The sequence below is a fragment of the Podarcis pityusensis genome, assembly GCF_964106645.2.
Source record: "Podarcis pityusensis genome assembly, chromosome: W".
NCBI classification, from domain to species: domain Eukaryota; kingdom Metazoa; phylum Chordata; class Lepidosauria; order Squamata; family Lacertidae; genus Podarcis; species Podarcis pityusensis.
The window spans coordinates 20,529,485-20,551,381 of record NC_138045.1 but is presented as its reverse complement, the minus strand read 5'-3'; the positions used below and the strand labels follow the sequence as shown (position 1 = coordinate 20,551,381).

Here is a 21,897-nt window from a genome sequence, read left to right as displayed (position 1 = left end):
GAATGGGTGCTTTTGAATTATGGTGCTGGAGGAGACTCTTGAGAGTCCCATGGACTTCAAGAAGATCAAATCTATCAATTCTTAAGTAAATCAGCCCTGAGTGCTCCCTGGAAGGACAGATCGTGAAGCTGAGGCTCCAATACTTTGGCCACCTCATGAGAAGAGAAGACTCCCTGGAAAAGACCCTGATGCTGGGAAAGATTGAGGGCACAAGGAGAAGGGGACGACAGAGGACGAGATGGTTGGACAGCGTTCTCAAAGTGTCATCGAACATGAGTTTGACCAAGCTGCGGGAGGCAGTGGAAGACAGGAGTGCCTGGCGTGCTCTGGTCCATGGGGTCACGAAGAGTCGGACACGACTAAATGTCTAAACAACAACAAACAACAACAATGAAGTTTTAAACCAGCTAATTGCCCAAATTCTTCCATCCTTTCCAGCGCTTCAGATGCACTGGATAAGGGTTCCTCTAGTGTTAAGACTAAGTCCTCAGCAAAGGCTTTTAACTTATATTCTTTAGAACCAACTCCAATTCCTTTGACACTTTCTGTTGATTTTAATTTTTTCATCAGGACCTTGTCCTGCCAAATGCAAGATGGTTCTTTTAAAATTAGATTCAGAAACAATTACAAACGCAAGTGGGTGAGAAGGTTAAAGATTTATTTTGAGCAGCAAGCAAAATATACATTACCAAGCAGCACTTCAATCTGCCACTGAGAAGCCCAGGAGAAGTGGCGAAGCGAACCCCCAGATAGTCTTGATGCATAGCACTGTGGCCACAATCGATGTGGAGCTTCTGCCTGACATGCCCCAAAACCAGATATTTTATAAACCTGTGTCCTTTACAGGCTCAACCAGAGCTATTCTACATCAGAAGACAAAAATGCCAGGCTATACATCAAAGGCTTTGCTGACCAGTGTCATCAACACACCAAGGACCTTTTCACAAGGGATATTGAAAGTAATAAAATACAGATAGGAGAATTAGGAAGAGACGAGAGACAGAAGGGTTGACCATGTCAGATCATTATCTCCTCGAGATTACAATATTCTTCCACAATATCCCATACACTCCACCCCTTGATCTACATGGTCTCACTACTTCCAGGTCTTTTTAATAATTTGGTCCTCCTTCCCACTCTGAGTAATAAAAAACCCCTACACACAAATATTAGCAAAAACACAATACCAAATACTTTGAGCCATTTCCAATTTAAATCATGTTCCAATCTCAGTAGAGTACCTATTTGCAATAAGGTACATCTGGTCATTAATATCTGCTGCTCTTGTCTAGTTATGTCTGCATCTTGATGAAGCACATCAGCTTCCTGCAATATTTGTTTTTCAGTAATTTGATTCATAATACTCATATGATTACCTAAAAATGCCAATTTGTTATCCAAAGCTTCTAAATCCATAGCATTGATAACTCCAGCTCCTGCCCCTATTCCTCCCAAGAGGGTCTCAGTGAAGGACTTTGTGTGGCGTGTGCGTATCCATTAATTGTACATGGAAACAGCCCAGGGGACACATTGGGGTTCACTGAGTGAGATACTGTAAGCAGCCGTGTTTATTGTAACGTGACAAACACGCCTCTGTGAAGCCTCCATCACTGAATGTGGCTGGTCTCTTAGCAAAATAATAGTCGAAGGAGGTGCATACAATGGGCGGTGAGCCCTCATCAGATTAATATAAAATAAACTGTATGTATCATTGTCTATATGCTGACCCTTCAGTTGTCCCTCAGGAGACTGATTCCATTCCGTGATAGCGTGTCTCATGATATTTGATATCCACCTTTGATTAGACAAATATTGGAAAGTAACATTCCATGCTTCAGACCAGTTTAGCATAAAATTCTGCTGATGCCAGGGAATAGAGAAATACAGTCTGTTCCCAGACAGGATCGATTCCCCCACCCCCGTTATATTCATACAATTGCCCTGCACACTCCCCATCAGACTTGGGAGCCACTGTTTTTGAGACGGAACTGACACAGATACAAAGTTGTTGTGTTGTGTTCGTCGACAGCTGATTGGCAGGGCGCCCATAACCTCATCAGCAGCAACATTGACATCAGCATCCACTGGTCCATGTTTCCCCCCTTCTTAGGCTGACATGAAACAGAACAAATAAGAGATATCAAATACAAGCGCAATACCATAGTTCAGTTTTCTCTTCTCTGTATTTTGGCTGCACCTAAACAGACTGGAGAGTCTGTGTTAGCTATTAATCACCCAGTACCTGGTTCTCTGCTCACCACCTCACCAGGCCTGTCAGGATGATGATGATGATAATAATTTATTATTTATACCCCGCCCATATGGCTGGGCTTCCCCAGCCACTCTGGGCGGCTTCCAACAAAATATTAAAATACAGTCATACATCAAACATTAAAAACTCCCTAAACAGGGCTGCCTTCAGATGTCTTCTAAAACTTTGGTAGTTGTTGTTCTCTTTGACATCTGGTGGGAGGGCGTTCCACAAAGCGGGCGCCACTACCAAGAAGGCCTTCTGCCTGGTTCCCTGTAACTTGGCTTCTTGCAGTGAGGGAACCGCCAGAAGGCCCTCGGCGCTGGACCTCAGTGTCCGGGTAGAATGATGGGGGTGGAGACGCTCCTTTAGATATACTGGACTGAGGCCATTTAGGGCTTTAAAGGTCAGCACCAACACTTTGAACTGTGCTCGGAAACATACTGGGAGCCAATGTAGGTCTTTCAAAACCAGTGTTATGTGCTCTCAGCGGCCGCTCCCAGTCACCAGTCTAGCTGCCGCATTTTGGATTAGTTGTAGTTTCGGGGTCACCTTCAAAGGTAGCGCCACGTAGAGTGCATTGCAGTAGTCCAAGTGGGAGACAACCAGAGCATGCACTACTCTGGTAAGGCAGTCTGCGGGCAGATAGGGTCTCAGCCTGCGTACCAGATGGAGCTGATAAACAGCTGCCCTGGACACAGAATTGACCTGTGCCTCCATGGACAGCTGCGAGTCCAAAATGACTCCCAGGCTGCGCACCTGGTCCTTCAGGGGCACAGTTGCCCCATTGAGGACCAGGGAGTCCTCCACACTTGCCTACATCCTGTCCCCCAAAAACAGTACTTCTGTCTTGTCAGGATTCAACCTCAATCTGTTAGCCGCCATTCATCCTCCAACCGCCTCCAGACACTTTTGTCCAGGAATTAACTCACAATTTGAGGACACAAAACCTTTGTCCCCTCTGGTTGTATGCTTACCAGGACCTGCCCTCTCTTGGATGACAGGTATACACAGTTTCTCACAGATCAGCTGGGCTATGCAGTGGCCAGCTGGAAGCATAACATTTTCTGTACTGGTGTTATGCAGTAGCACCTTTACTTCACCCTGGAAATCAGCATCTGTGGCCCCTCCTAACACCTGAATACCTTTCATGGCCAGGCTGGATCTTGAGGAACTGCAACTCCCACACCCAGAGATATTGCCACCCGCCCTCCAGCAGGTAGCAACACCCCCTCTGGTGCTAGGAGGTCAGCTCCTGCACTTTTTGGTGTTTCTTGGAGGGGTATTTTACCATATGGCTGAGCTTTCCATACCTTAAAGTTTATGGGTTCAAGTGATTTTATTTCTGTCATACGTTGCAAAGGTGTTTGGCCTGCAGCAGGAGGCACACATTGCCACCTTCCCAATTGAAGCACATAGTCTCTCTGCCACACTTGCCAGGGTCCTGCTGCTCTGTGCAATTGCCCCATGGGAGTCTTAGGGGCAAATGCTTGGGCTGCAAGCACAATTTACAATTGGTAGCAGCTGTGGCTGCTGCATCCAAAATGCACAAGATACCTCTGTGAATTGCCCACTACCTAGTGGCCTTGGCAACCAGATGTCCAGATTTCTTATGAGCCCACTGGGCTAAAATCAGCAACTCTTCCCCCTCCTGACTGGGGAGAGTAGTTCTCACCTTGGCTAACTGGTCAGCTGCTTCATTATACAGTGCCTCAGGTGACCCTGAGGAATGCGCATCCACATGTCCGATGTGGACTTGTATCTGTCAGAGCAGTTTCTCCAGTTGCATCCATAACTCCTGCCCCCACAAAGGGCAGTTGTGTATACAAAAATCATTTTGCTTCCATCGGGAAAGCAACACTGTTAGACCCTTATAAACTGCCTGAGAATCAGTGTATATGTACACAGCATTTGATTTCTGTTCCACATCATGTTCAGTAACCATCAATACTGCTTTCAGGTAGGTAGCCGTGTCAGTCTGACGCAGTCAAAATAAATAAAAAATTGTCCAGTATCACTTTAGTGACCAACTAAGTTTGTTCTGGGTATAAGCTTTCACGTGCATGGTATCTGAAGAAGTGTGCATGCACACAAAAGCTTACACCCAGAACAAACTTGACCATGTCAGATCGTTATTTCCTCGAGATTACAATAATCTTCTGCAATATCCCTTACAGACCTCTAGGACTGGTATAAATAATAAAGGTGACAACGGACATCCCTGTCTTGTTCCTTTAGTTATTTCAAATTTTTCACTTAAAACATTATTGACTATCAATCTTGCTTTCTGTTCTGAATATATAGCTTCAACACCATTAAGGAAAGATTGCCCCATATCCATTAATTTCAATTTTTTCTTCATAAAATACCAAGAAATATTATCAAATGCCTTCGCTGCATCAATAAACAATGCAGCTGGCTTATCATTCCTGGTCTCAAGATATTCTGTTATATCAATTATATTTCTCTCATTATCTTTCATCTGTCAACCAGGTAGAAAGCCAGCTTGATCTTCATGAATCACCTCCTTCAAAATTTCTTTTAACCTATTCGCAAAAATACTGGCAAATAACTTATAGTCATTATTTAACAATGATATTGGTCTATAATTTTTTTACTTGCGGTAAGTCTGTGTCTTGCTTTGGAATCAAAGTAACATATGCATCTTTCCATGTCATCAGAATCTTTCCTTTTGCCAAGATATTGTTCATTACCTCTCTTAAAGGTACTGTCAGTTGTTCACACAGTTTTTATAGTATTTTGCCCTAAGTCCATTTGGGCCTGGTGCTTTTCCAATCTTCAGTTGTTTTATTGCTGTTTGTACTTCCATAATCAAAATTGAGGAATTCACTTGGTCCTTTTAATCTTTTGGAATCTTGTGAAATTTATTCTGTTCCAGGTAATCCTCTATTCTTTCTTTATTTTTTCCTTCTCTGCCTTATTTAAATTTTTATAAAATTTTGAAAATTCTTCCTGATCTCGCTCACATTTTCAATTATTTCCCCCTCTATTTTTAACTTACATATAGTATTCTGTCTTTGTCTCTTTTTTAATTGCCATGCTAACAGTTTTCCAGGTTTATTTGCAAATTGAAAATTCCTCTGTTTTAACCATTTTATTTTCCATTCCACTTCTTGATTTATTAACATTGAAAATTGGGTCTGCAGCATCTTAATATTTTGTTTTACTTGATTATTTCATGGTTTCCTTATCAATTGTTTTTCGTTTTCTATAATATGTTTTAGGATTTCCTCCTTTTTCTTTTCTCTTAATCTTTTCTGTAAGGTATTCTGTTGTATTAGGAAACCGCTCATTACTGCTTTGCTTGCATCCCACACCACATCTATTTCTGTTCCTTTATTCAAGTTCAAATCAAAATATTCTATTACAGTCTTTTGTGGCTTTTTACCATACAGTGGTACCTCGGGTTACAGATGCTTCAGGTTATGCGATTCGGGTTGTGCACCACGCTGAACCTGGAAGTACCGGAACTGGTTACTTCTGGGTTTCGGTGCTCGTGCAGAAGCGCTAAATTGCTCTTTGCACATGCGCAGAAGTACCAAATCGTGGCCCACACATGCGCAGACGTGGCGCTGTGGGTTGCGAATGCTGCGGGTTGCGAACGTGCCTCCTGCACGGAACACGTTCGCAACCCGAGGTTCCTCTGTATCCTGATAATCTAATAAGCCATCATTCATTCTCCATCTGAATGGTGGTTCCTCTTTTCCTTTCAATTCCATTATTATTGAAATATGATCTGAGAGAGTCCTTGGAAGAATCTCTGTTTTTACCGTCCTTGGAGCCAGATCCTTGGAAATCCAAATGTAATCTATTCTTCTGGCACTTTGATTTCGTTCTGAGAAGAACGTGAATTGTCTTTCTAATGGCTGCTTAAGTCTCCAAATATCAATTAAGTCATGATTTTCTACTAGTGTGAAAAAAGTTTTTGGAAGTCTCCCTTCTTTGGCGTCTTTTTTCGTTATTGTCCTGTCCATGTCTAGTGAGACCACTCCATTAAAGTCCCCCATCACAATAACTCTTTGATCCATATACTCAAATAGTTTCTCCTCAATTTCTTTCTAAAAATCTGATTTCCTTTCATTTGGAGCGTAGATTCCTACCACAATTACTTTTGTACTTGTACTGCTATAATCCTCCCCTCCTTGAAGATCTGGGATTCGTGTTTTTCCTTTATATACAAAACCACTCCTCTCTTTTGATTTACATCTGATGATATAAATTCTTTACCCAGTCTTTTGTTTATCAAAATTATTTTGTGTTTCCTTGCAACATGAGTCTCCTGTAAGCAAATTATATCCAAATTTTGCTTAATTAGTATATGTTCAATTTTATTTTGTTTAACTTTATTGTTTAGTCCATTTACATTCCATGTCAGTAATTTCAGCCCCATTTTGGTTTTAAATTAAAATATTATTATTTTAACCCCTTTAAGTCTGTCCATCTTCTTCCATTTTTTCTTCTTCCTCACCCCCAAGTTCTGGTGCTTCCTCTTCTCCCTTCCCTAATTCTTTTGCATATTTTCTCCAAAAATTTTGCTTTTCCTGAGGACTCTTTATCTTAATTTTTTTGTCCTTATAGAAGGAGATCCCTTCTGGGAATTCCCATCCGTACTTTATATCATTTTCCCTCAAATCCCTGACAATATATTTGTAGCTTCAGACCTCACAACTACCTTGTGCAAGACCTACTGGGAAGAGTTGCTGTGATCACTAGGTCTGCACTGTTTTGGTTCCTTTGAAGAAAGAGTTAACTTCACTGACACCAGTGTTTTTTATTGCTGACCTACACCTGACAGGTGGGGTTTAGCATCATGACATTCAGGGAGAATGGCATGTCATCTTTGGCCACCCCACCCCCCAAAGAATCATACATTTATAGAGTTGGAAGGGACCCCCTCAGAGTTATCTTGCTCAATCCCCTGCAGTGCAGGAATCACAGCACAAGAATTCCTGACAAAGGGCCATCCAACCTTTGCTTTAAAACCTCCAAGAAAGGAGAGTCTACCACCACTGCCTTCCAAGATTGAACATCACTTACTGAAAAGAGAAACAACTTCTAGCAGTGTTTGATTTATAACACAGAACACAGCTACTTTATATGATCATGGGACATCCAAAAAGTATAAAACAATGCAGCTACATAAGTGTCAGGGAGCCCTTGGAGTACTCTGAGCTCCCTGCCATGAGCCCCACCAGCAATGCGGAACTGGAGAAAAGGCTGGAGGCTGAGAGTGAAGACAAAGGCTCTGCAGAGGAAGGAGGAAAGGAAGAGGAAAGGAGAGGTTTGCATTCCCAGCCCACAGAGGGGGGAGAGGACCTTGTCTGGGAAAGAGTGCAGGAGGAGGGAGGACAGGGAGCAGAACAGGCATAGTCAAAACAACTGAAAGGGTTATGTTCAGGCTCGGAGGTGGAGCAGACACATGAGTCTCCGCGTGCAAGACGTCTCGAGAGATTAATGGAACGTCATAAGAAGGTCGTAAAAGCACCTTGATTTCTGTGTTTTCGATGGAAGTGGCGATCAGTAGCGCCAACTGAGAGTTCCGGGGAGGACTGATTTACGTGGGTTCTTGGAAGGCTTGTGCAAATAGTAATAAACTAAAGGTTATAAAACTGTCGGATTGTCGAGACTTCTGTGTGCAGAGAGATCCAGGCGCACTTCCCTCACAATAAGAACATGAATCATTCCCAAAATATAATAATGTCCCTGAATCGTCCCGCCATACTTGCCATCTTCTCCTGCCACACCAATGTGGCATGTCACACCCTTTAAGAACCACTGGTCTTAAATATACAAAAAAATTCAAATGCTTTAACAGGTTAAAACTCACATCAACTTTTTATCAGCAACCCCTGATTCCCTGCCCCCCCCCCCGGACTGGAGGCATATTTAAGTATATAAATATCGTTCAAGCTTGGTGCCCGCTGCTGACTGAGAGGGTCTTGTCTGCTCAGACTGTGTAGCTTCATATATACAGTGGTACCTCGGTTTTCGAACATCTCTATTGTTGAACATTTTTGTTTCTGAACACCTTAAAACCTTTAGTTTATTAAATGCTTCGGTTTTCAAACATGCCTCGGATGTCGAACATGTCACGTGGCTTCCGCTGAGTGCAAGATCCTGAGAATTCTGGGAATTACAGTGTGGGCCATGCTACGACTCCCGGGGGGAGCAGCGAGCAAGTGTGGGCACTCATAGACTCTGGAGCATTGACAGACTTTATGGATGTGAACTTAGTGGAGAGGCTGGGGTTAGCCACACAGACGTTAGGACCGCCCCCCCAGAAATGCGAACCATCAATGGACTGCCCTTGTTGTCTGGGTACGTCGCAGAGGCCACAATGCCCTTAGGCCTAGAGTTGCAGGGCCACAGAGAGACAATTACCCCCACAGTATAAGGCCTACAGAGATGTGTTTTGCGAGAAGGAACCAGACAGGTTACCCCCCCCCATAGACTGTATGACTGCAAAATTGACTTGCTGCTGGAGGCCCAGCTACCCACCAGCCAGCAGTACTCCCTGTCCGAGGTAGAGTTAGCTGCGCTAAGGGAATTTCTGGAAAAAAATCTGGCCCTTGGCTTCATCTGCTTGTCTAAGGCTCCAGGGGGTGCCCCTGTGCTATTTGTGAAGAAGCGCGACTCCTCAGAGTTGAGACTCTGTAATGATTACAGGCTCCTGAACAAGGTGACAGTGCCTAACCGCTATCCCCTGCCACGCATCGGGGATCTGCTGGAGAGGTTGAGGTTGGCAAAGATCTTCACTAAGCTCGACTTGAGGGGGGCATACAACCTGATACCGGTGATAGAGGGGAATGAGTGGAAGACCACCTTTTGTACCAGATACGGCAGTTTCGAGTACCTAGTGATGCTGTTTGAGCTACAATCCTGGCACCGCGACATTCCAGGCCTTCATCAATCATGTGATGGGGGGGGGGGTCTGCTGGACTCTACAGTGTTGTGTTATCTTGATGATCTTTTGATATACTCAGACACCCCGGAAGAACACGTAAAACATGTGAAGGAAGTGTTGCAGCGGCTTACGGAGAATCAGTTGTATGCCAAGTTGGAGAAGTGTCAGTTTCACATGACTGAGGTGGAGTTCTTGGGCTACCACATCACCCCTGAGGGAGTACACATGGATCCCGCCAAGGTGCAGGCTGTGGTGACGTGGCAGGAACCCAGGACCAAGAAAGGTTGCAAAGGTTCCTGGGCTTTGCAAACTACAGTGGTACCTTGGGTTACAGATGCTTCAGGTTACAGAAGCTTCAGGTTACAGACTCCGCTAACCCAGAAATAGTACCTTGGGGTAAGAACTTTGCTTCAGGATGAGAACAGAAATCGTGCAGCGGCGGCATGGTGGCAGTGGGAGGCCCCATTAGCTAAAGTGGTACGTCAGGTTAAGAACAGTTTCAGGTTAAGAACGGACCTCTGGAACAAATTAAGTTCTTAACCCGAGGTACCACTGTATTACCATAAGTTTATATCCAGATACTCGGGGCTAACGGCCCCGCTCACAGATTTTTTGAGGGGTAAGAGACCTTTCCGGTGGACAGAGGAGGCTCAGAGAGCTTTCAAAAGGCTCAAGGCCATGTTTGCTTCAAAGGAGTATTTAGCACACCCTGACCCGCACAAGCCAATGACAGTAGAAACCTACGCGTCTGATAGGGCTCTGGGAATGGTGTTGTTGCAAGAGGATGTGAATGGGGAACTGAGACCGTGTGCATTCCATTCGTGCAAGGTAAACCCGTCGGAGCAGAACTACACTATTTGGGAATGAGAATTGCTTGCTATTCAGGATGCTCTGCAGATGTGATGACAATTCCTAGAGGGGGCACAGCACCAGGTGGAAGTGTGAACTGACCACAAGAACCTTGAATACTGGCAGATGGCTAGACACCTTAACCAGAGGCAGATAAGGTGGGTGCAATTCTTCGCCAGATTTAACTTTAGAGTTCAGTATGTGTCAGGCTCACAGAACCAAAGAGCAGAAGCAGGAGTATCAGGGAGAGGAAGCCGTCCTGGTACAGAGGCACATCCTCAGGCCGGAATAGATACAACTAGCAGCGGTTTCCGTAGCTGAGATGCCTGAATTCCTGAAGCAAACTGCAGAGGATGACTTTGCCAAGAAGAAGAGAGAGGCGATACAGCAAGGGGCTAGCGATGCTAAAGGTTTTGTGGAGCGAGGAGGATTGCTGTAGAATAATAATAATAATACCTTTATAGTCAATGTACAACCTGTGTACATTGTACACTGTATGTATGTATGTCCCAGAGGGCAAGCTCCATGCCAAGGTTCTGAGGCAGTGCCATGACAGCCCCACAGTGGGACATTTTGGACAATACAAAACTTTATGCCAAGTGACACGACAGTTTTGGTTGCCGAAGGTGAAGGAGGAAACCAAGGAGTATGTAAAGGTGTGTGAGATTTGTCAGCAGGCCAAGAGGCCCCGTGAAGTGCCAGCAGAAGAAGAGAAGTGTTTGGATTTGATATCCTGCTTTATCACTACCCGAAGGCGTCTCTGTTGGGATACTGCCAGGGAGACAAAAGCCACCATGCCCCCACGTCGCCTCCGGTGCGATCCATCGATCTCTGGTAGAAACGCAGTATCAGTCAATTAGCGACACAAAGCCTCGGAAATAGTTTTCCACATTCCAAGCCTTGGTGCACGCTCTATCAGCAGAGTTCGTACAGCGAAAGATGCACTCAGGAGAGCATTATTTACAACTTTATTCAGCGTTGATCAGAACAAAGAAAAAACATGACTGCCTGCTTCAAGTGTCCAGGCACAGAGAGAAAACGAAAGCAATGTACAAAACATAAACTTTCTGTGAACAGGAAATACGCAGGCTGTGACACAACAACTTGCTCCCTTCTTAAGGTGGAACGGAAATATCCTAACAGTCTCAAAGCGGCTAACATTCTCCTTTCCCTTCCTCCCCCACAACAAACACTCTGTGAGGTGAGTGAAGCTGAGAGACTTCAGAGAAGTGTGATTAGCCCAAGGTCACCCAGCAGCTGCATGTGGAGGAGCGGGAACGCGAACCCGGTTCACCAGATTACGAGTCCACCGCTCTTAACCACTACACCACACTGCTCCAACCATTCCCTACCCCCCAAGGGCCATGGGAGGCGATAGCAATGGACTTTATCACTGACCTACCGGAGTCGCAGAAACAGTTGGTTATATAGAGGGTGGGGTGGATCTGTTATCCAAGATGGCACATTTTATACCCTGTAGAAAGTTGCCATTGGTGCAGGAGACAGCATAACTATTTGTGGAACATGTGTTTAAACTGCATGGATTGCCTCAGAGGATCATATCGAACAGAGGGATGCAATTTACCTCCCAGTTTTGGAGGAAACTGATGCAACTGCTGAAGGTAGAAGTCTGCTTCTCATCAGCTAGACAAATGGAGAGACGGATTGGATGCATGCCACTTTGCAACAGTACCTGCGTTGCTACGTGAGTTACCAACAAGATGATTGGATCGATAAGTTGGCCCTTGCTGAGTTTGCATACAACATGGTGTATTCGTCTATGCAACAGACTCACTTCTTTGCCTGCCTGGGAGAACACCCATGTGTCTTTCCAGGGGAGGAAGACAACCTGGCGGTGCCAGCCGCGGTACAGTTTGCAGAGGAACTGGCAACTATGCATAGCTTACTTCAGAATCACCTAGAGAGAGTGAAGGAGCAATACAAGAGGGAGGTGGATAAGCACAGACAGTTAGGCAGGGAGTTAAGGGTGGGAGACCAGGTGTGGTTGTCTACCAAAGACTTGCCGAGTAAGGGGCGGTGTTGTAAGCTGGACCCTCAGAGGGTGGGGCCGTTTGAAGTGGTAGAGCCAATTAACCCTGTGTTGTTCAAGCTTCGACTACCTGCGGCCATGAAGATACACTCTGTCTTTCATAGGTCCTTGTTGTCTCCCGTGATGCCTGCGCACCAGTATCAACCGCCAAAAGAGTCGCCACCCCCTTCTATAATGGTAGAGGGGGAACCTGAATATGAGGTGTCGCAACTGCGGGACTCTCCCTGGAGGGGTAGGAGATTACCGTATCTAGTGTCTTGGAAGGGGTACGGGCATGAGGAAAATTCATGGGAGGACTCTGGGAATGTACACTCCCCTAGGTTGCAGGTGGAGTTTCACTGTAGGTACCCCAACAAACCCAAACTAAGAGGGTGGCAGGAGGAATGTGAGACGTGGGAAGAAGATGAAGAGAGTGAGGCAGATTGGGGATTGGAAGTAGAGGAAAACCTGCAAGGGGGAGGTTACTGGGAAGAGAGTGAGGATGAATGGTGGGGAGGTTTCAGCAGTGCCCCTCGTGAGGAGGGGGAGCTGGGAGAGGTGGAGGAGGACCTTAGGGGTGTGTGGTGTCACGAATGAGCCAGCCCAGCCAGCTCCCAGTGAAGGAAGTAACCAGGAAGAGAGAGGGTTAACTGCCAGCCAAGATGAGCATAGCCTAGTGCCAACTCCCCCGCCCTTAGGAATGCCAGTTGATAAGAGAATGAAGAGGGTGAGCTGGAGCCCTGCAAACGCTCGCTCTCGAGAAGTGCAAAATACCACGAATAAAGAAGGAAGCAGTTCATGAGGTGGGAAAGCAGTTCATGAGGTGGGAACAGAGACAGAGGTAGTGACTCGGAAGATGTTGGAGCTGATCCAATCTCTCCCCGGAGCCGGCGTATGGGGGGCTTGCTAGACAGGAAGCAAAAAAGACGTAAGGTTCATAAGTTCACTTTCTGTTTTAGTAAACGGGAGGGATCCTTAGAAGGGTCATCTTAATTCATGATGGTGGAGGCTGTGTTAATGCCGTCTGGAGTTATCGGTTTGTTTTTATAATAAATCATCCTTTTTAATTAACTACGCTCACTGTGTTATCAAGCCGGGGACTGGACTCCCGACAATAATGGAATACTGAATGGTATAGTTTTTGTAAAATATGCAGGGATTTATGATATGTAAAATGAACCATGGAAAGAGAAGAAGGGAAGTCATTGATATCTTAAGGATGTAAAATGAGTAGTTTAAAGTGTTGTTTTTTTAATAAATTTTTATTAGATTTTCCACCGTGATAACACAGTAGTTTAAAGTGTTAAACAGAAAATTTAATAAAACACACACACACACACACACACACACACACACACATACACACACACACCAACTTTCTATGTCTGGACAGCCTTGTCCAAACTAGAATGTTTTTAGCGCATAACCAAAAAGAGTACAGCAAAGGTGCATGCTTTATATCAGTCAAGAGGCAAAGAGTTCCAAAGTGTAGGTGCTGCCACATCAAACGACTGAGTTCTTGCAAATGTGGAAAAGGTTTTATGTGGCATCTGTAACAGTGCCAGTTCTGCAGATGGAAGTGGGTGCATATGGAGTAAGAAACTCAGCAGCAAACTGGTCCCAAATCGTTTAGGTCTTTATATACTAAAAGTAACACCTTGAACTTGGCCTGGTTGCTACATGAAACATTTCTATCCCAGCTGGTGCTAATAGGAACAGTTAACTTGCAAGAACTCATGTCTGAGCTTGCTTTTCTCCTTCACCCTCCCTATCCCTTTTTCCTTTATATCTGGCACAGGCTGAAGACTGTATTAAATACCCGCAGGCCTTTACAAATTAATAACGTGATTTTATTGTTTTAAACCTAAACCACTGCTGGTTTTTGTGTGTTAAGTTTTTAAAAATGTATTTATTTTAGTCATCAGCTGGAAATGTGTAGAGTGAACATTGGTTTGTGTTGTTATTTTATTACACTACATTTATAGTTTTGCTTCAGCATTCTAAGCTTTTGAGCTGGCCTTGCATAAATAATAGTTAATATTTTGCCCTGGCAAAAGAACATTTCGCCAAAGCTTGGGTGGCCACCACTCAGGGATTCTTTAGCTGTGATTCCTGCATTGCAGGTGGTTGGACTAGATGGACCTTGGGGGACCTCTGAAACCCTGCAATACTATGATTCCAGCTTGTCACTTTGAGCATTTGATGCTCCTTCTCTCTACCAAGGGGAGAATTGCCATTTTGTATTCAAGATATGCCCTCTTGCTGCTTTTAGGTAAACAGAAGTACCTCTGTGCCAGCCGAAATGACTGCACCATTGACCGGTTCCTTAGAAAAAACTGCCCTTCCTGCCGCCTTCGGAAATGTTATGAGGCTGGGATGACTCTTGGAGGTAATCCAACTTCTGTTTATGAACCTTTGATTCTTTGCATTTTACTATGTTTTATATATGCTGTAAGGCGCCCAGATGGGTGGAGTAGTATAATAGCCACCCAGAGTGGCGGGGGAAACCCAGCCAGATGGGTGGGGTATAAATTATTATTATAATCATCATCATCATCATCATCATCATTAATTTTAGCATACCTGATTTGCTTGCTTTGTGTCATGTATCTAAATGAGGCTGGAGGGAGATACGCAGCCTGGCACTGATAGATTAGATTAGTGCCCTTCTTCACTGAGGTTTTGGCAAGCACCCCATTCCTTGCTGAGTCAGGCAGGGGCCTCCAGCCAAAACAAAACCCCAACCTGTGCTCTGAGGTCAGATCCTCAAGAGATTAACCTCTGTGATTCCCACAATCAAGGCAGGCATTTATTTTCTTTTTTAATTAAATGTTTATTAGTTTTCAAATCTACAAAAAGTTTAGTTACAAGCAAGCAAGGAGTCATTGCATTAACAAACCAAACTGCAACACATATAATAATGAAATCTTCAAATACCACATGTTAAACAAACCAGAGCAGTAGGATATATTGAGAAATTGTGCTTGGAGCTCTAAAATGGGCACGTACTCTGAATTCAATAATCATAAATAATACAGTGGTACCTCGGGTTACATACGCTTCAGGTTACAGACTCTGCTAACCCAGAAATATTACCTCAGGTTAAGAACTTTGCTTCGGGATGAGAACAGAAATCGTGCTCCGGCGGCGCGGCAGCAGCAGGAGGCCCCATTAGCTAAAGTGGTGCTTCAGGTTAAGAACAGTTTCAGGTTAAGAACAGACCTCCAGAACAAATTAAATTCTTCACCCGAGGTACCACTGTAACCAAATCAGATACTCTACCATGTCAATAAAAAAAAATCACAACATTCATCTTACATTCTAACTTAATGTATTAAGCAAATTTGTTCATAACCTGGAGGAGGTTCTTGGCCATGTTCCTCTTTACCTACAAAGGAGATAAAGTCAGACTAAATGTGGTACAAAGTTCTTCTATTTACTTAGGCCCCTGGCGATTCTCAATTTGTATGTTATTTTTCTCTAGGGGGACACCATCCCAAATCTATAATATAAATCTTTCCAGAAATCCACAAGAGTCATTCTGGCTACCACCAATAAATGCAAAATCATTTATTTATTACCTAAAATTAGGTTACCCTAATCAAAAATAAAAAGTGTCAAGTAGGAGGTTGGAACAATATGGCAGGCATCTACTTCTCACAAGCTGAGAGCAGAAGAGGCAATGAAGGTTATTAGCAGAAGGTGCTGTCTGTGAGACATCAGAGAGAAAGACGGTCCTAGGCAGTGCCCTGGGCAGCAGATTTGTGGTATGAAAGTTGTTGTTGCTGGCATTTTCATGACCACCTTAAAAGAGTTCTCAGAGCAGGGGCTCACAATCTGTCCTGTCTGGTGCCCAGCACAGAGGAACATAAGATGAACCTGCTGGATCAGGCCAATGGCACATTTAGTCCAGTATCCTCACAGCTGCCTAACAGTTGCCTGTGGGAAATCAGCAAGCAGGATAAAAGCACAAAAGACCTCTTCTCTCTTATAGTTTCCAGCAACTGATATTCAGAAGCATTACTGTCTCCAAATGTGGAGGCAGAGCATAGCCATTGTGGTTAGTAACCGCTGATAGCTCCAGTGGCGTAGCGTGAGTTGCTGGCACCGAGTAGGGAAGCTGCCTATGCCATCGGAGCGACCCTGGTGGGAGGGTGATGTTGGGGACTGATATGGAAGTCATGCAACTCATTTGCTTGCCCTGCAGGCTGACCCTTTTCATGGGTCTTCGTTTGCCCCTAAAGACAGAGCCCAAAACTTGGGGTTCAGCCCCTTTCTTCTTCCCATCGTTAGCAAACCAGACACACACACCCTCTGGTCACAACCACACCAGGCATTTAAAGCACTGTGGTGCCACTTTAGCAGTCACATGGCTTCCCCCAAAGAATCCTGGAACTGCAGTTTGCTATGGGTGCCATCCTCGCAGGCCTACAGTTCCTATGATTCTCCATGGCTGTTAAAAGTGGTTTAAGGGTGTTTTAAGTGAATGGTGGGGATCTGAACTCTTTCTCTCAAAAACCTCCCCATTCCTACAGAGGTTGTAGTTTTCCCAGCCAGGAAGCCAAGCAGATGTTAGGCATCCTTTGAACTGTGCCTTCTTAACTAAGCCAGCCTAAGGGCCCCTCCAACTCCTTCCTCATCCAGAAAGAAATCCCAAAGGCTGCATTTAAAAGCAATTAATGGTTTAACTTGTTACGTTATAGTAAATCCAAGAGCTGCTCTTTAGAATGCTGACAGGAGTTTGGCTGGGAGGCAACGTTGTTCCATTATCACTTTTTAATGCTCTCACTCTTGAGAACATAAAGCAAAAAAATATATTCTCCTTCCCCTTCTTCTTCGTACCACAGAATTATAGAGTTGGAAGGGAACCATGAGTCATCTTGTCTAACCCCCTGCATTGAAGGAATTGCAGCTAAAGAATCCCTGACATATGGCCCTCCAACCTCTGCTTAAAAGCCTCCAATAAAGGAGAGTCCACCACCTTCCCAGGGATTCCATTCCACTATCAAACAGCTCTTACCGTCAAACAGCTCTTCCTGATATTGAGTCGGAATCTCCCTTCTTGTCATTTGAATTCATTGCTTCAGGTCCTACCCTCCAGAGCAGGAGAAAATAAGCTTGCTTCCTCTTCCATGTGATAGCCCTTGAGATATTTGAAGATGACTGTCATATCTCCTCTCAGTCTCCTCTTTTCCAGGCTAAACAGGCCCAACTCCCTCAACCGTTCCTCATAAGACTTGGCTTCCAGACCCTTCATAATCTTGGCCACCTTCCTCTGCACACCTTCCAGCTTGTCATTATCCTTCTGATACCATTTTCCTGTACATTCATTTATTGTATCCACATTTGGCTGTTGTGAGCAAAGCTGGTGTGTAGTTTAAGGTGTGGGATTGGACTGGGTTACAAACACACGATATACCACTGGGTGAAGGTGCCATCGTACTCTGGCCCTCAAACTGCAGTGGAAGGAACAAGCTGCATTGGCGAGGCCTGGGGCCAATGCAGCTTATTCTTCCCTCAGGAGCAGTTTAACAAAGCCCCCACCCCACCTTTAGTTCACATGACCCGAAGCTGGGGGCAGCTTCTTTAAACTGCTCAGTGGAAGCAGTGGAGTTCACTCAGCTAGGGGAGAGGGCGGGAGGCTCCCCCCCAGCTTAGCAGTTCAGAACTTTAAAGCGCAGACCTTGCTTGGAAAGAACAGAGGAAAAGAAGGTGTGGATAAGCCATCTGAGTGCATTAACACGGCAGTTCATTCCATTTCCTCACTATTTCCCTAGCTGTTAATATCTCCATTATGCTTGAGCTTTCAAACCACTTCCAGAAATCTAGTGAAATATGGTGGCAGTTCAGCACTCATTTTTGTATTAATTGCTTCCAAGAAAAATCCATTTGGTACTCCACTGACTCAGAAAATTGTGGGAGAAAAGTGACAAGATTTGGGGCAGTATATCTAGTGGAATACAATGGAAGTGCAGCAACTAGTTCTGTGTTAATTGCTTTCAGGAAAAAATGTGGGAGAAAAGTGACAAGACTCATGGAGATACACTGGAATATAGCTCTTCCCTGTCGTTTTCATGTGGGAATAGAAGCATGCATGCACAGAAAGGGGGGAGAGAAGTGATGTTGTCCAATGACATTTTTTATTGTGCCACACCATGCCCAACTGGTGTGACTGAAATTTAGCACCACATGCCAGCAAGATTATAATGCTACAGGTGCTTCAGGAATGTGAAGGAAACATTCTCCCCTTCTAACATCATATCAAGAGCAACCCTCAAATCAAATGCATGCTTTCCTCTACAGGATAGCTTTCCTGCCCCTGAACTGAGACATAGGAATAACAGGAGCTATTAACCAAAAAGTGTAGTACACAATTAGCCTTAAACAGGAACAGAGACAGTTGCTGAAGGTCCATGTCTGTTGCACAGATATAAAAGGCTGCACAGCTACACAATGCAGACACAACTTAAAATTCTCTGGTCATTTTCACACATTACACAACAAGAAACCCAAGTTACTATTGTGCAGACAATCTGCAGGGAGCTGTAGCCAATCTCAGTTTTCTGATGAGCCTATTGGTAAATGACAAGTGCTTTCGTTGACTTCCGGAACAGCGCACCGACGGAACGGGTGGGGATCTGTGCTCCTGCCATCTCGAGGCAGACCCGACGGAGAGAGAAACAGGGACGAGGTGTAAGTCACCCCGACCTCGGGGGGGGGATCCTGAGGGTTGAACCTAAGGCAGCGCAAAAAGGGGTCTCCCAAAACTAAAGACAAAAGTGTATAAAAAGGACGCAGGGAGGATCTCTGCGCAAACGGGCCAATCCACTCTCCGGCGCAAATGCCCCCAAACCCCGACAAGGTAGCGCTGAACTCTCCTTTAAGAGGAGACTGTTAAAAACAGGACGTCTCTCCCCTAAAAATCGGGTAAAACTAATTTTACCAATAACCCTCACAAGCGAAAGTGGGGAGGAAAGGGAGAGACGAGAGGTCAGATTTTTTAAAAAAACAAACACAGAGCTCGATTTGAAGCAGAGAAGGGGACTGCAACACGGTACAGACAACCCCTGTTAAAATACTTCACAAGGAGTCTTAAAAGAGTGTGATTTAACGCACCAAAGTCTTGAGAAATTAAGACATTACAGTTGAAAAAGTAAAGGCAAACCCAAAAGTTAAAGGAGGACTGGAATCACTTTAAAGTAAAAACGATTAAAATAAGACTGCTTAATTTAATACACAACTGTGAATAAAACTAGCATACCTGTGTCCAAGTGGGGAGCAGATGAGACAGCGTGGAGGCACCACTATTGACGGAAGCCATAAAGAGCACAAACAGGAAAAGACGCCAAAAAGCAAACTTTGAAAGCAAGAGAGAGGAGCAGAGGAGGGAAAAGAATCAAAGGGGAAAAACAGCGACACATGTGGCCAATATAGGAATAGACACAGACCTGAAAAAATACACGCTGAGGTAACAGTGCCACCTACTGGACAAAAATAAAAATACAGAAATAAATAAAATAATTTTAAAAAAATTAAGTGAAGAATAGGTAACTCTGAAAGAAGGACTCTATTGCTCTTTTTGTCAAAAATTCTGTTTTCTTTTTCTTTTTAATCAGTAATTTGGGAGGAAAATATCATACAACCTAGAAAGAAATGGACATATAAATATTTTAACTAAGGGAATTCCCTGAAAGATATAAAACGTCAAGAAAATAAAAAGGTTTTCTGCTCCGGATTGGACTTGTTTTCAACATTGCTACCGCTGTAATGTTTTAGGAGGCTCCGTGGCTGTTGGATTTATTTTTCTGAATTTGCAACCGGCAAAGTGGAGATAGCCAGGTATGTGGCAAGAAGATATTGACTTTGTATTCTGCTAATTGGAATTAGCCATACCAGTGGCAAGAAGATTGATCCTGATCTTGTTCTACTTTTTGTTTTTATTTCTCTTCTCTTTGGACACTTTGGTTGATGGATTATATCAGTTGTAGAGTGTGTTCTGCCTGATTTGGATTTTGATTTAGAGGCGCTGCATCTTTCTATCCCCCTTGGATTTAAAATACAAAGAAGTGGTGAAGTTTGGGTGTTTGAATTATATGTTTCAATTTTAAAATTTTAAAACTTCTAAAATTTGCTATTGGATTTGGAAATAATAAATAAAGGGAAAGGGAAACAGTGGACTACTATATTAAATAAATTCCTCTCTAATTGAATTGGAAATCTGCACAGGGGGTAAGAAATAATTTTGGAGAATGACGCATGCGCAAAAAAAGAGTGAAGGTGCAACCCCGGGAGAGAGGCGGACGTCGAGGCAAGAACCAGAATGGAAAGGAGAGATAGTAAAGATTTTTGCAGAATTAAAGATGGACATTAAAAACAGTGAGAAGAACATAGAGTCTAAATTAGGGCAGATGGAGAATAAATTAGAGAAAGTGGACAAAAAAATAGATGTAACTGTCAATGAACTAAAAGGACAAATGTAGGAGATTTATAAGAGAACACAAAATCTAGAAGAAGGATTGAAAAGGACTAAATTAGAATTGAAAGACATGAAAACAGAAGAGGAAAAAACTAGAGCGGAAGTATCTGAAGTTAACAAGACACAGGAAGAGTTGTGGGATGCGGTTGCAATGAATGAACTAAGACAAAGACAGACAAATCTGAGACTGAGGTCTGTGCCTGAAGTGCAGGGAGAGCAGATTAAAGAAAAATTGACAGCAGAGATTGCCCAATGGTTAGACCTGCAAGTGGATGATGTGGCTAAAACAATACAAAATGCCTTTCGAATAAGGACAAGGACAACTAGAGCGAAGAAATTCCCAGGAGATTGTTTGATTATTTTCAAAGATATAGAGATGAGAAATTTAATTTTACAAAAAAATAGAGAAAGAAGATTAAATATTGATGGGAATTATATAATTATTTTTAAAGACGTACCACTTCATTTTTTGAAAAAACAAGATCGTTATAGACATTTGGTACAGTCTCTGAAGAAAAATCAAGTTGAGTTTAAATGGGAATTTCCAGAAGAAGTGGCATTTACATACAAAGGGAAAAGGCACAGACTTACAAGACCAAATGAAGTAGACAATTTTTTTAGAAGATACAAGGAGCTGATGACAGAAGAAGAAGAAGTAGAAAGGATGGGAGCAGGTGCAGAATTTCTGGGATTAGTGGAAGAAGAAGGGAGAGACAAAAAGGATAAAAGAGGAAAAGGAGAAGATGAACAGGGGGAAGAAGAAGAAGAAGGGGAAGAAGAAGAAAAGAAATTATAAAAGTAAAAACTTTTGTAATATTGAAATATTAATTGGAATACAATATGTCATTAAAATTATGGACATGGAATGTTAATGGAATGAACGATAAAAAAACGAAATAAAGTTGAACAATTTTTAAAACAAAAGAATTTGGATATTATATGCCTACAAGAGACGCATGTTAAAAAGACGCACAGAAAAATTCTGATAAATAAAAAATTAGGAAATGAGTTTCTTTCATCTGATAAAAGTAAAAAGAGAGGAGTGGTATTGTACATAAAAAATAAACTGGAGGCGCAACAAATATTTAAGGATGAAGAAGGGAGAATTATAGCAGTCAAAGTCAATTGGCAAGGTGAAAAATTGATAATCATTGGAGTTTATGCACCGAATGGAAATAAAATGGAATTCTTTAAGGATGTGGAGGAAAGATTATTTGAATATTTGGATCAAAAGATCATAATATTGGGTAATATGAATGGTGTAGTTTCGATGGAAATGGATAGACTACGGGCATCTGGGAAAACAAAAGAAGGGAAACTTCCAAAATCATTCTTTGAAATGGCAGACACCTGTAACTTGACGGACA

At 43.4% G+C, this 21,897-nt stretch overlaps 1 protein-coding gene across 1 annotated transcript in view; it reads left to right on the top strand.

Moving 5' to 3' along the window:
- Nucleotides 1–21,897, top strand: part of LOC308467736 (androgen receptor-like) — a 439,420-nt gene that overhangs the window by 196,978 nt on the left and 220,545 nt on the right. Inside the window, 1 exon segment of the mRNA XM_080989431.1 lies at nucleotides 14,327–14,443. Coding sequence (XP_080845557.1) covers nucleotides 14,327–14,443 — 117 coding nt within the window.